Here is a 15,058-nt window from a genome sequence, read left to right as displayed (position 1 = left end):
TTTTTTTATGCGGCGCCGCTTGTTGTTGTCATCAAACGTCAGTTGTCCGTTGTTTCTATTTTTCTCTCTTTCCGTCACTTCTCCGTCTTCATCACGTCAGGGTCACCAAATTGTTGGACTTTGGCTCAATCTACAAACTTACTTTCTTCTATGTGTGAGCCAAGTCTTGCGTGTTCTTTTAAATGAAGCAATAGGAGAAGATATTCGGTCTCACACTCTTAATTTATTTTACACAGTAAGTGGACAAAGCATTCAGGGCTCTGGGTCTAAACCTCTTTGTCCCTGACAAACTACAAAGTGTATCAGTTCAAAAAGTAAGACCTCGTTTTATCCCTGCCCCAGTCTCTTATACAATAAAAAACGTCATATAAACACTGAGGTAGAATTATCTTCTGATTGGGTGTTAGTCTGACTCCATTCCCCGCCTCCTCGCATTCCTAGCTGTCCGACCCCACGTGACCATCTTTTGCCCGCGAAATGGAGCATCACGTGACCTCCTCGACCCACTTCCGAGGCGCGAAACGGGACGTCACGTGACCGCCCCGTGCTCTTCCGGGTGCGAGACGGGGACGTCACGTGACCACCCCCCCGCTTGGGTTACAGAGTCACCACAGGGTTTTGAGTGCTGAATCCATCCAGAGTCACAGCCAGCCTTCTGTGTTTAAAGTAAGGAATATATTTACACAGGTTACCCTTAATCCTCCCTGCATGTTACATCCTCAAAGAATTCTTGAAAAGTTGTCAAACACTTTCATAAAACCCCTATGTTGACTCTGCCTAAGTATTTTCATTCTCTACATTCTGCTACTCATTCCTGAATAACAGGAGTTTTTGCATTTTCACAAAGATAGATGTTAGGCTAACTGTCCGACTGTGTCCCAGCCTTTTGTCTCCCTCCTTTTGAATTAAAGTTGTGCTTTTTCCAATCATCTGGAATCTTTCTCGAATCTGGGAAATCCGAGAAGATTACAACCAATATATCAAGTTTCTCGGCAGCCACTTCTTTGCTAACCCTAGGACGTTTATGCTCGAAATGTTGACTCTACTGCTCCTCATGCTGCCTGACCTGCTGTGCTTTTCCAGCACCACACTCTTCGACTCTGATCGCCAGCATCTGCAGTCCTCACTTTCTACAAGGGTGCAGGGGATTTAGAATCATAAAATCCCTCCATTACGGAAGCAGGCCATTCAACCCAAGGAGTCCACACCACCCCTCTGAACAGCACCTCACCCAGGCCCATCTCCCTACCCTATCCCTGTAACCCCACATTTCCGATGGCTAATCCATCCCTAGACACTCTGGGCAATTTAGCACGGCCAATCCACCTAACCTGACTTATAAATCTCATTTATCACCTTTAGTCTCATTGGTTCTCCTAGTACATTTTCTCTAGTAGTGATGATTATCTTTTGCCTGCTGCTTTACTTCAGCACTTGGGATGCTTTTTTTGTCTTGCGAGGAGGACACAAAGTGTCTGCAAAGTAATATAGATGACAGATGGTATATAAAAGGGGAAAGTGTGATGTTGTGCACTTCGACATGAATAGGAAAGAGGGATATTATAGAGTTGGAGAGAGATTGCAGATTTCCGCAGTAGACTGTCCTGGGTGTCTTTGTTATGCATCCCAAAAAGTAATCACGCAGAGGCAGTTTAATCAAGAAAGCAAGTATAATGACAGCCTTTATTGAAGTGATTTCATTATATAAGTAAGGACATCTTGCTACAACTGTACAGAGCATAAGACCACATACAGTTTACAGTTTTGGCCACCTAGCCTGGGATATACTTGGATCGGAAACAGTTTTGAGTAAATTTACTGGACTGCTTCCAGGAATGTAGTGGTTATCTTATGGGGAAGGTTTATAAGCAGGTCAGGCTCATTGGGATTTATAAGAGTGGAAGGTGAAGTTGTTGAAAAATATAAGATTCTGAGGGGGCTTTTTGGGTTAGATCCTGAGAAGATGTTTCCTCTTGTGTGACAATCTGGAACAGTTTCAAAAAATGGGGTGTCCAATTTAAGATTGAAATAAGGAACAATTTCCATTCTGACGGCATTCATGTTTGTAATTCTAACCAATAGAAAGCAATAGATGCTAAGGTACATAATAATTTCAAGGCTGAGACAGAATGTTTGATCTACAAGGGACTTTAGTGTTATGGATGAAAGGCAGGGGAGTGGATTTGCAGTTGACTCAGAGCAGCTATAAATCTAATGACAGGAGGAGTAGGCTTGAAGGCCAAGTGGGGAAAGTGAGGACTGCAGATGCTGTAGATCAGAGCTGAAAATGTGTTGCTGGAAAAGCGCAGCATGTCAGGCAGCATCCAGGGAACAGGAGAATCGACGTTTCGGGCATAAGCCCTGAAGAAGGGCTTGTGCCCGAAACATTGATTCTCCTGTTCCTTGGATGCTGCCTGACCTGCTGCGCTTTTCCAGCAACACATTTTCAGCTTTGAAGGCCAAGTGACCTCCATCTGTTCCTAGTTGATACATTAATCTATTTTCCAATTCCTCTTTGATCAATTCCCTTCATAGACTTGTACTTATCTTTTAATTAATTTTAAGACACTAGTTTCAGATCCACATTTAACATGTGTTCATTCTTACCGAGTGGATCATTTGCTCTGAGGCCATTAGTTAATCCTGATTTCAAATACATTCAGAACATATTTTTATACAAAATTGTTTTGAAAAAGACAATGAACTAATCCTCAAGCTTGCCTTTTCCAGTTTGAACGCTGCAAATGTATATTTGTGTCAGCCAAAACATGAATGTTGACCAAGCTTTGCTGCATGTGGGAATGAACTAATTAATTATGAGAAATTGCAAATGTTTCTGGAACATTGCAAACTTCATTGAACAGCCCCACGTCTGACCTTACAATAGAGGAAAGATTGTAAATGGCAGTGCATGTAGTGAAACAGCTTGAATGTCTCTGGAGGACAAGTCTCCAGCGGTACATAGTGGCATTTCTGATGATGAGGATTTCAGCAAAATACTGAGACACATCAACAAATTGACCCTTATGGTTCAGTGATTGAAAGTGCTTCAGCCTTGATGTTTGGATTCACGAGCACTTTTTAACCTTCGATTTGAAGAAGTCAATAGAGTCATAGCGACGTACAGCATGGAAACAGACCCTTCAGTCCAACTCGTCCATGCCAACCAGATATCCTAATGTAATCTAGTCCCCATTTGCCAGCACTTGGCCCATATCCCTTTAATCCCTTTGTATTCCTATACCCATCCAGATGCCTTTTAAATATAATTGTGTCAGTCTCCACCACTTCATCCGCACCTCGTTGCACACATGCAGTACTCTCTGTGTAAAACATTGCCCCTTAGATTTAAAAGGAACCTTTCTCCTCTCACCTTCAACCTATGTCCTCTAGTTTTGGACTCTCATACCATGAGGAAAAGACCTTGTCTATTTTATCTTATCCATACCCGTCATAATTTTGTAAACCTCAATAAGATCACCCCTCAGCCTCTGACGCTCCAGGGAAAAAAGCCCCAGTCTATTCAGCCTCTCCCTATAGATCAAATCCTCCAACCCTGGCCCAACATCCTTATAAATTTTTTCTGAACGCTTTCAGGTTTCACAACATCCTTCCGAAAGCAGGGATATCAGAATTGCATGTAGTATTCTGATATTGGCTTAAGCGATGTCCTATTCAGCTGCAATAAGACCTCCCAACAACGAAACTCAATGCACTGACCAATAAAGACAAGCATACTAAATGCCTTCTTCACTATCCAATCTACTTGTGACTCCACTTCAAGGAATTATGAACTTGCATTCCAAGGTCTCTTTGTTCAGCAACACGCCCCAGGAACTTTCCATTAAGTGTAAAAGTCCTGCCCTGATTTGGTTTTCCAAAATGCAGCACCTCACATTTACCCAAATTAAACTCCCATCTGCTATTCCTTGGCCTGTTGTCTCATCTGATCAAGATCACATTGTAATCTGAGGTAACCTTCTTTGCTGTCCACTTCACCTCCAATTTTGGTGTCATCTGCAAACTTCCTAACATACCTTCTATGTTGACATTCAAATAATTTATGTAAATTATGAAAAGCAGTGGACCTAGCACCTATCCATTTGGCACACTGTTGGTCATAGGTCTCCAGTCTGAAAAGCAACTCCCTAACACCACCCTCTATCTTCTACCTTCAAGCCAATTCTGTATCCAAATGGCTAGTTCTCCCTGTATTCCATGTGATCTAACCGTGCTAACCAGTTTACCATTAGGAACTTTGTAAAACGCCTTACTGAAGTCCACATAGATCACGTCCACTGCTCTGCCCTCATCAATCCTCTTGGTTATTTCTTCAAAACATGATTTCCCACGCACAAAGCCATGTCGACTATCTCTAAGCAGTCTTTGACTTTCAAAATGCATGTAAATACTGTCCCTCAGGTAAATTCCCTCCAACAACTTGCCCACCACCAATGTCAGACTCTCTGATCAGTAGTTCCCTGGCTTTTTCTGACTATATTTCTTAAATAGTGGCACTACATTGGCTAACCTCCAATCTTCTGGCACTTTGGGTTGGCTCGGTGGCTCAGTAGTTAGCACTGCTGCCTCAGTGTCAGGGACCTGGGTTCAATTCCACCCTCGGGCAACTACCTGTGTGGAGTTTGCACACTCTCCCCGTGACTGCGTGGGTTTTCTCCGGTGCTCCGGTTTCCTCCCACAGTCCTAAGATGCGCAGGTCAGGTGAATTGGCCATCTAAATTGCTCATAGTGATGTGTAGGTTAGGTTCATTAGTCATAGGTAAATGACCTCTGTCAGAGGTAAATAGGGTAGGGGAATGGGTCTGTGTGGGTTGCTCTTCGAAAGTGGACTTGTTGGGCCTAATGGCCTGTTTCCACACTGTAGGGATTCTATTCAGTTCACCTGTGGGTATCGATGAGACAAATATCTCAGCAAGGGGCCCAGCAATCACATCCCTAGCTTCCCACAGAGTTCTAAGGTACACCTGGTCAGATCCTGGAAATTTATCCACCTTGATGTGTTTTAAGACAGCCAGTACTTCCTCCCCATAGTATGAACATTTTTCAAGGTGTCACTGTTTATTTCCCCTCATTCTATATCTTCCATATCCTTCTCCACAGTAACCACTGATGCAAAATACACTTTTAATATCTTTCCCCATCTCCTGTGTTTCCACATATAGATGATCTTGCTGATCATGAAGGGACACTATTCTCTCCTTTTTGTCCTTAATGTAGTTGTAGAATCCCTTTGGATTCTCCTTAACCCTATTTGCCCTCCTGACTTTCCACTTAAGTATACTCCCACTGCCTTTATACACTGCTGTCTACATCTGATATATGCTTCCTTCTTTTTCTTCACCAGAGCCTCAATTTCTCCAGTCATCCAACATTCCCCACACCTACCAGCCTTGCCTTTCACCCTAATATTGTCTCTGGGCTCTGGTTATCTCATTTCTGAAGGCTCCCCATTTTCCAGCCACCCTGTTACCTGCAACCATCTACCCCCAATCAATTTTTGAAAGTTCTTGCCTAATACTGTAAAAATTGGCCTTTCTCCCATTTAGAACTTCAACAGTTAGATCTGGTCTATCTTTTTACATCACAATTTTAAAACGAATAGAATTATGGTTGCTGGCCCCAAAGTGCTCCCCCACTGACACCTCAGTCACCTGCCCTGCCTTATTTTCCAAGAGTAGGTCAGGTTTTGCGTAGAGGCATGGCATTCATCCACAAACTCCATCAACAAACACATTGACCTGGACCCAATATACCAACCACTACAGCGGACAGCTGAAACTGACAACCGGAAGCGGCAGGGACAGACCACTATAAACACTGGAGGAAATATCAAAGGAGCGCTTCGCAGGAGGCTCCCAAGCACTGATGATGTCGCCTAGCCAGGGGACGAAACGTTTGCAACAAAAACTTCCTAACCATATCCTGAGTTCATCTGCCTTCCCTGTTAGGCCTCTTGCATTGATATAAATGCAGTTTAATTTATGAGCCCCATCTTGTTCTCTGCTGATTTCGTGCCTGCCCTGACTGTTTGACTTGCCCCTTTTCCCAACTGTATCAATCTCCGATTCATCTCTTTCCTCACAATCTTCCTGGGTCCTACCCTTACTAGTTTAAGTCCTCCTGAGCAGCTCTAGCAAATCTTCCTGCTAGTTTATTCATCCCCTTGTATTTCAAGTTGAATCTATCCTTCTTATACAAGTAACTTCTACCCCAGAAGAGATTCCAATGAACCAAAAATATGAATCCTTCTCCATTGCACCAGCTCCTCAGCCATGCGTTCATCTGCTCTATCCTCCAATTCCTACCCTCACTAGCTCGTGGCACTGAGAACAATCCAGATATTACTACTCTCGAGGACCCACTTTTCAAATTCTTGTGTAACTTCCTATTTTCTCTTCTCAGAATCTCATCCTTTACTCTTTGGATGCCATTAGTTCCAATGTATGCAACAACCTCCTGCTGGTCTCACTCCCCTTTGAGAACATTCTGCACTCTTTCCAAGATATCCTTAATCCTGGCACCAGGGAAGTGACATACATTCTGATGTGTCGCTGTTGGCCTCAGAATAGTCTCTTTGTACCTTTAACTAGAGAGTCCCGTATCAAAATTGATCATTTGGAACCTAATGTATCTCTCATTGCATTTAGAGTCAGTCTCGATACCAGAAACCTGGCTGTCAGTGCTACATTCCCCTAAAAGTCCATCATTTCCTACATTTTTGAGATCGGGATAGCCACAGGTGACTCCTGCACTGCCTGCCTCCCTCTCCTACTTTTCCTGGAAGTAACCCATCTCCTGCAGTTTATCTCCCTCCCTGCAACTGCCATCCATCATACCCTGTAGCTCCTGTAAATTCCTCATTGCCTCTAACTGCTGCTCCAACCTATCCATGTAATCCGATAGCATTCGCAACCAAAGACACTTCCTGCAGACATAATCATCAGTAATGTGGAAACTCTCCCTAATCTCTCTCATCGGACAAGAAGAGCACATCACTCTACTGAAGGCCATCTTTGCACCTTAACAATCTGCAAACCCAGAAAATAGCACAGTCTTACTGCTCTCAAAACACTACTCAAGCTAGTTTAGTCCCTATATTTTTAAAGTTTAATCAAAAGATACCTCAATGAAAATGTACAATAAAAAAAACACTCTACTCATTATTGTTGATTTACAAATAAAAACAGTAAGGTTATACTTAAAAACTAGCCAGTTAGCTGCTGCTTTCTATGAGCTCCCCCACGCAGGTTTCTCGAAGGTCATCTGTGAATTTCACTGTTTATTAATTTTTCTTAGATGAACTTAATTTCACTGTTTATTAATTTTTCTTAATGTCCAGAGATATTTGAAATCAAACAGCAAAGGCAGTTAGCTTTCCAGCTAACTGTTGAGTCAGACAGCTGTGCACATTTATTTCTCTGTTTGATTAATTTCCATATGGTCACTGCCTTTGTCTCTCTTTCTCCTTTTTAAAGTGCCATTGTTTTGACTTTTTTTTTCCCCCGTTCCAGAACAGTGCATAAATTTATAAAGCAGTAATTACTGTTCCTTGAATTCAAGGAAATCAGCTCCAATACTGAAAATACCTCAAAAAATGAGGAGCTCTTACAGCAACAATATTTTCCCCATCCTCCATCTTGGATTACCCAGAATACTTTGCACATTAAATTCAAAACATTAACTATTTTTCTGTTCAGAAATGCTGCCAAACCTGCTGAATTTCTCCAACATTTCCTTTTTTTTTGCTTTATCTTGCAAGTCGGTAATGAGTTTAGTGAATAGTTGAATCTCCAGTAATGATCCTTGTGGAACGCCACTAGATACATCCTGTGACTTCGATTGCCTGCTCATTATCCCTATTCATTATGTCTCCTGCTGTTTGCTTAATATCCTAACCAAGTCAATAATTTGGCTTTTATAACTCATCTTCAGCTCACTGTCTCTTCAGAGGGACTTTATTGAGGGTTGTTTGGAAGTCCATATAAATAACACCTGTAGGTGTTCTCCTGTCCAATACTTAAGTCATTTCTTCAAGAAATTCAGTTAGATTTGTCAGGCATGACCTACCCTTTACAATTTAATGCTGACTCTGTCTCAACAGTTAAACATTTACAGAATTTTCAGTCACCCTGTCCCTAATTACAAGTTTTAGTAACACCCTGACAACAGATGTTGGGATAACTGGTCCGTAATTCACTCTTTGGACCTCTCTCCTCTTTTTAAATAGAGGAACAACATGAGAGACTTTCCAACTTACTGGTAATTTAATTGAAGGACCTTGTCAACTTGATGGTGTGAAGAGTGGTACAAGCAAAATTATTTGATTTTTATTTTGTAAAAGCTAGCATTACTTGATAGAGATGTAATATCATAGCAATATATAATGTGCATCTCTACAAAACTACCTATTGTTTATAATTTTATTGCTTGCCATTTTTTTCCAGCTCAGCTTGTTTTTTCCTATTGTGTACTGCTTGTGCAGCTTGTTCCTCGTGCTGATGCCCCTCTACAGTGACACCATTAATTCCCTAATTGGGATTGCAGTTGCACTCTCAGGAGCTCCAGTTTACTTTCTCTGCGTGTACCTCCCCATTGATAAACGACCCAAGTGCCTTGAAAAACTATTACGTAAGTTCTACAGGGATCTACTGCTTTTTGGTAGTTAGACTTATGTCAATTATGCCTTATCCACTGCCACATTACAGGGACAAAGTGGTTATGAATAAATACATAACTTGTGTTACATGGCTTGTGCAGTGGTGCAGTTCGAAAGTGTGAATCGTTTGTAACAGTAACTGGGGTTTGTATGTTACTACTCCGGTCACTGACACAGTTGATCTGTGTTTTATGTATAACAGCTTTTTAAAAATGGTGCATTTGTCTGTGTGTGTCAGATGTTTGGTAGTGAACAGTTACCAATTATACTTAGGAAGGAAACATCTACAGATAAACCCTTCAGTTTCCAAATAGGCAAGTTCATCTGCTGAAACTGTCTCCATAACATCAATATGATCAGAAATGGACTGGAAGGCCCTTTGAATCTGTTCTGCCTTCAAGTAAGACTGTCTAGTTGATCCATTACTGCCTATCGGTATCTGTCCAAAGGATCAACTGTGTAGTTGATCCATTACTGCCTATCTGTATCTCTCCAAAGGTCTATCAATTCCAGTCTTGAATATTCTTAAGAATACTTCTCTGGAGTGCAGAATCCTAAAGATTCATAATGGTCTGGGTGAAGACACTTACTCCCATCCCAATCCTGAATGGTCCTTATGATAAGACTGTGACCTCTAGTTCTATACTCCCTAGCTAGGGGAAAAGTCCTCTTGGTATCTAGTCTTTCAAATTATTTCAGGACCTTTTCAAAAAGGTCACCTCTTATTCACCTGAACTCCAGAGGGTATAGATCTAATTTTGTTCCAAATCTTTATTACCCTGGATTTGACTATATTAACATTCTCCTGACCAGTGTCCCATCATGCATATTTCATCAACTTAAGTCCATTTGCTGCTCATATCCTAACTTGTACAAAATCCCACTCAACTATCCAAATAAAAGAAAAATAATGGGAATGCTGAAAACTTAAAATAGAAAGAAGAAATGCAGAAGTAACTCAATAGGTCTGGCAGCATCTACAGAGAGAAAGGAGATAATGTTTCAAGTCCAATATAGGCTTAAAACATTAACTCTGTTTCTCTTTCCACAGATACTGCCTGATCTGCTGGGTTTCTCCAGCATTTTCTCTTTTCATTTCCCATTCAACCATCCACCCATCTGCACTTCAACCTCTATTGGCTCCTGGTCAAGCAACGCCTCAATTCTAAAATCTTCCTCTTTATTTTTAAATGCCTTCCCAAATATATGCCTGCAATCCACGGACATAGTTTTGCTCCTCCAACTCTCGTCCCTGATGCACATCAGATTTTTACTTTCCCAATCTTGCCCAAGTTCAGAAACTCCTCCTGAACCTCTCGCCCTCCTACCTTTATCGCTTTATATGAAGCTTCATAAACCTACTTCTAACAAATTTTTGGTTACTTGCTCTAATGTCTCATTATGTAGTTAAATGTTATTTGATAAAGCTTCTGTGAAGCAAGTAGGATGCGTTTCTTACTGCAGTAAGAGCTTCATTATTGTTGAGCTTCATTGTTGCTATTTAATCAGTTTAAGATATTACCGTTATTTTGCTGTCACTCCTAATTATCTTTTCCTGAGCTCTGACAATAGAATTGGGTCAGATATTATCCATCAATTGTTCATGTATTGTGTTAATATCCTGAATCCCATCTAACTATGCACTATTAGGCTTGGTGATGATGTAGCCAGTCAGAATTCTTTTTCTCAGATATTGTGATTAAACTGAAAATAAGTTTGTTGAGGGAGCACAGATTCCTTCTGCCTCTCCCCCATCTCTCTCTCTCTCTCTCTCCCTCTCTCTCTCTCTCTCTCCCTCTCTCTCCTTCTCTCTCCTTCCCGCTCCCTCTCCTTCTCTCATCCCTTGTTACTGATGTTCTTTCCTTAGTAAATATGAACCTGATGCACATATGTTAAAATTGTGAGTGGGAGGCTAATTCTTTGCAATAATAATCCTAAATGAAAATGATTCCAGTGTTATTTTCATTCTTAATTAATATCATTATTCAGTAAATCTAGAATGGAAAAAGTTGGTTTACGTTAGACTCAGCGATTTTTCAAAGCTCCCAGTCTTTTATTTCCACTGAGATTCATTAAACAAGATTCAACTCTTTTTGAATTGTAATTTCCCAGTTTCATTGCACCTTTCAGTTAGCTTAAAATTAAACATTTTGGCAATACTAAGTCACAATATTGAAAAAAATGTAGACTATCAATTTTCAACTTTGATTGTCTGATTTAATACTGGAAATATTTATATACCAAAATGATTTTAAGAAGGACCAAACAGCTGCAGAAATCGCTTGACCAGAAATTGAGGCAAGTTCAGGAAACCAATGTTGAACAAAGAATTGCCTGAAGTGAATTACCTTTTTTTTTATGAACATTGAAACTGGTCAGCTGAATGAGGCATAAAAAGATTACATAATCTATTCTAGTTTACACTTGTCTAATAAGCTGCATGTATTGGGCATGAAAGATCACCCAAACCTATCCATCTTTGAAAGACAGTGAAGCCAGACTCCGAAAGAAACAAATGAACCATATTTAGTAACTACAGAGAGTTAAAACAAAAGATTGGTAATAGCAAGAACTGAAAGATTTTTTTGTCTCTTGTCCTTCTCATAATCTCAAAAGCCAGTGCCGGTGATAATTGGAGAAACATATTACCACTAAGAATTTAAGGATATTGCAAATTGCACTACGATTGCCAATACAGGACATCAACTAAAACAGTCATGATCTCCGTTTCAACTATAAGAACACAGCATTACAAGAACTTTTTAAACTGTATATTCTTGAATTGAATCAAATAAGCTTTATTGTCACGTACTCAAATGAGTACAATGAAAAGGTTCCAGTCACTGCATTACAGCGCCATTCTAGGTACTCAGGTACAGATATTTAAGGTCAAATTCTTAGGAAACAAAACAAAATAGAAAATTAAAGAAATAAGTAGTCCAGCATTGTAGGTCGTAGGAATAAATTAGAAAAATAAAGAAGTTAAAGATCAGATTATCAATCTTTCTGACGTAGTCCATGCCGGCACCTAACATAAAGGGACACATCCAGTGTCTTGCTGCTGACTGCACTGGGCCCACCATTGTAGGAGTTGCTCCACTTTAGGCACCATCTCTTCGTTGCTGGGCCCACTTCACTGACACCCAGCACTCTCCCTGTAACTAAGAGTCTCTAGCTCCACTGTCAGGCCAGGCCATTGCCAGGCCTTGAGTCCCACTTTGGCTGCAGATGTTCTTCATCTTTATATTGAATTAGATCCTCTCCCTCTTTTAAACTTAGACCTAATTTGGCTTGTGTTTTGCTTGTTATGTTTGACTTTTTTTTTGCAGAGTTAGTAACAAAATTTCTGTTTCTTTCACTTGCATTTGGTTCCTTAATTGTGACCAAGTGACTACATTTTGATTGAAATATGATGTAACCCCATGCTAAAAAAAATTTAAAATCTTTCTTGTGGCTAACTGAGACTATGTTGAAAATGGGGAATGGATTCAGTCTGCCTTACATAGTCCTAACAATGGAAACTAAAATCTCAGCAAATGAAAAATCATCTGATTTACTGTGAGCTTATTTTAAGGTCCTGGTGGAGACTAATTCCATCCCACAAATTTTATGTATTTAGTCATTTAATATGTTTTTAGTTTGGAGTCCAAACTCTGATATCTAATAAAGTTTTTGATTGATAATATTTTTCCAGGTATCTTCTCTTTGCAAGTTCAGAAGTTGACCATGTGTTGTCTAACCGAAAATGAATTTAAAGATGACAAGGAATCTTAACCAAAATCTATTGAAAACTGTTCCACATACATGGTACTAGGTATGGTTTGTACAGATACCCAATTCTTCTGTTGTTAAACCAATGTGACTCATGACTTGAATCTAGCATACTTTAAATTTGACAATCAAAATACTACATCTCGTGATTGGACTATTTCTCTGGTATTAATTATTTTGGAATACTGCTTTTTCCTCTTTTTTTATGGAAGTAAATAACAGACTTATTATAAATATTGGTGCTTTCATTTTGGACTGTGTATTTTCTCCTGCAATGGACTGTTGACTTTGGTCACTTGCTGTTGGGTTTAATGATGGTGTAAGTCCTGGAGTTGTGTGAAAGCTACTTTTGGAGCAATACAATGGTGGAAAGCCATAGCAAAGCTGGGAGTACAGATTCATTGGTGTGCAGAATTGTCTAATGGAAGCAAGAAATTCTGGATTAATTCCCTTTCCTTCCTAAAATTTCACCCCTTGACTTGGAGAAGGCATTTCTCCCTTTGCCCATTTTAGGACACTCTCCATAACTCACATTAATAGTGACCCAACACTTGGGTAATTACAGCAACATGAAGATTGCCATTTAAAATGATTTACATTGAATGTCTTATTTTGTTATAAAATGAAGAATACCTTATACAATTTTCCTCATTTGTTTTAACAAATGAGCCTGTCATTCATAAAGTTCTGAATCTATTCAGTCTGGGCTTATCCAGAATATGGACACAGCCTAGTTCTGGAAAATTTTGTTTCAATAAGTACTTGTGATAGAAGAAGCTTCAACAGTGTGTCGTAGAACAATGCTGTGAAATATGAAGCAAGAACTCAATTAAAACAGCCAAGGGAAAAGGTTCAAAGTGCAGAGCATCAGATTTGCACAAATATTTGTCCAGTTAATACATTCCAATAAAGAAGGGGATTATATGGATTAGTCAAGGGTAGTTGGTTAGAGGAAAACGAGAAATGTTTACAATGAGGAAATGCAGTTTTTATGTAAACTTAAATATTTTAAAATGGCAACTCATCAAGTGACAATCACTGCCTGATCCTGTTCTCACCTACTGCCTACTCAGATGCAAATCCAGCAGAAGTCACAGTAGATTGATCAGGTCAAGGAGACTTGGTGGTCTTTCCCTTTCCTTGGCACAAGGGCCACTGGGGTACATCACAGTTACAACCCCATTGAAAACAACACTATGACTGAACTCACTTTTATAAGATAATCAAAAAACAGGGGAAAGTATTCATTACATCCTGTTTCAGGATTGGTAGGACCTGTATTTGTGTAGGGCCTGAAATATTTTTGCTAATTACAGTTGCTGGTTTATGAGGCTGTCAGGAATGTTACAATTGCAGCACTCTAGATCATAAACACTAGGGAAGATCACAACACTACAACATCTGAAATAAGGTGTGTTTCAAAAGAGAAGTTCTTTTATATAATTGCTCAACAATTTAATATTCAGCATTTAAACTGTTTACAGATCTACTTGTATCTATTCTGTGATAGGTACTAGGGTACTGCCACTTGTAGTGAATTATTCTGTTGTTTGGAGAGCTGTGCATTAGGAGCACAGGTCACTATTCTACACCACCTGTACAGTAGAGTCACTCCTAACATCCAATTCCTTACTGTCTGATCAATCTGTGTTACAACCTCTTGACCCCCAGCTCCGTCCAATCTACTTCAGTATAGTTTTGATGCAAATCGATTTACTGATCTTGTGACACAAATTGGTTCCTTTTTGTATACCTTGGCCAGTTTATTCTCCATTTCATTTACCAAGATTAGTAATGCATTGTTTAAATATGTATTTTCTATTAATTCAGCGAGAAGTGACTTTGATTTCTCATCCCATTCACTCCAAAACTCCTAACTGTGTGCGTAGGTGGGGACATTTAAGTTTGAATTCAGTGTGTTAATGCCTGATTTGCAAATCTCTTTTCTAGTGTCTTGAGCTATTTCAATACGGTCACACATTAGGCTGGGTATATTATGTAACCCATAAACTGAATGTTTCAGACTGTTCACTATTTGATTCATGAGGTATCAGTAGAGATTCTGTTTTCGTTTACAGATAATATTTCAAATACAAATTGTTTCCATTTTCTATCCCTTTGCTCTATCTGTACCTTTAAGCATAAAGTGTGAACCAATAGTACTGATCCGTTTTGTATTGTAATGCGTTTATTTTACTAAAATTGTTTCAGATTCCAGGGAAGCCAGACAAGTATATTGTTGGCTGTTAATGATCTTAAGAACTTACTGCTAGTTTTTGCTATGTAATTGTATTTTCATGTTGGTTTATGTGATTGCAGATGATTGCAATTTTTTTTGTCACTACACAGTGCAGTGACTTTTTCCTAGATGTTACAAATAGTAATAAAAAGATTATAACAGCATACAAGTGCATTGTGTCATGGTTATTAAAACAGTCCTTATGAAAGGTCAAGCCAGAAACGTCAACTCTTTTGCTCCTCAGATGCTGCCTGACCTGCTGTGTTTCTTCCAGTGCCACATTTTATTGACTCCAACAATACTTCAATGTCAAGCTATTGATATTTAGAACATCTATTACCTTCTGCCTTCAAAATGTCCCTTTCGCCTTA

The 15,058-nt window shown here is 39.6% G+C and overlaps 1 protein-coding gene across 1 annotated transcript in view; it reads left to right on the top strand.

Annotated features, from left to right (window-relative positions):
* The window catches only part of si:dkeyp-120h9.1 (Y+L amino acid transporter 2-like), a 140,494-nt gene extending 125,638 nt beyond the window's left edge, over nucleotides 1-14,856 (top strand). Inside the window, exons 10-11 of the mRNA XM_043719096.1 lie at nucleotides 8,466-8,649; nucleotides 12,372-14,856. Coding sequence (XP_043575031.1) covers nucleotides 8,466-8,649; nucleotides 12,372-12,451 — 264 coding nt within the window. The 3' untranslated portion in view covers nucleotides 12,452-14,856. The remainder of the gene's footprint in view (nucleotides 1-8,465; nucleotides 8,650-12,371) is intronic.
* Nucleotides 14,857-15,058: the final 202 nt, after the last annotated feature.

Source organism: Chiloscyllium plagiosum, chromosome 29 (assembly GCF_004010195.1).
Source record: "Chiloscyllium plagiosum isolate BGI_BamShark_2017 chromosome 29, ASM401019v2, whole genome shotgun sequence".
Classification (NCBI taxonomy): Eukaryota; Metazoa; Chordata; class Chondrichthyes; order Orectolobiformes; family Hemiscylliidae; genus Chiloscyllium; species Chiloscyllium plagiosum.
The sequence above is the reverse complement of the archived record's forward strand: the minus strand, read 5'-3'. Positions and strand labels throughout refer to the sequence as shown.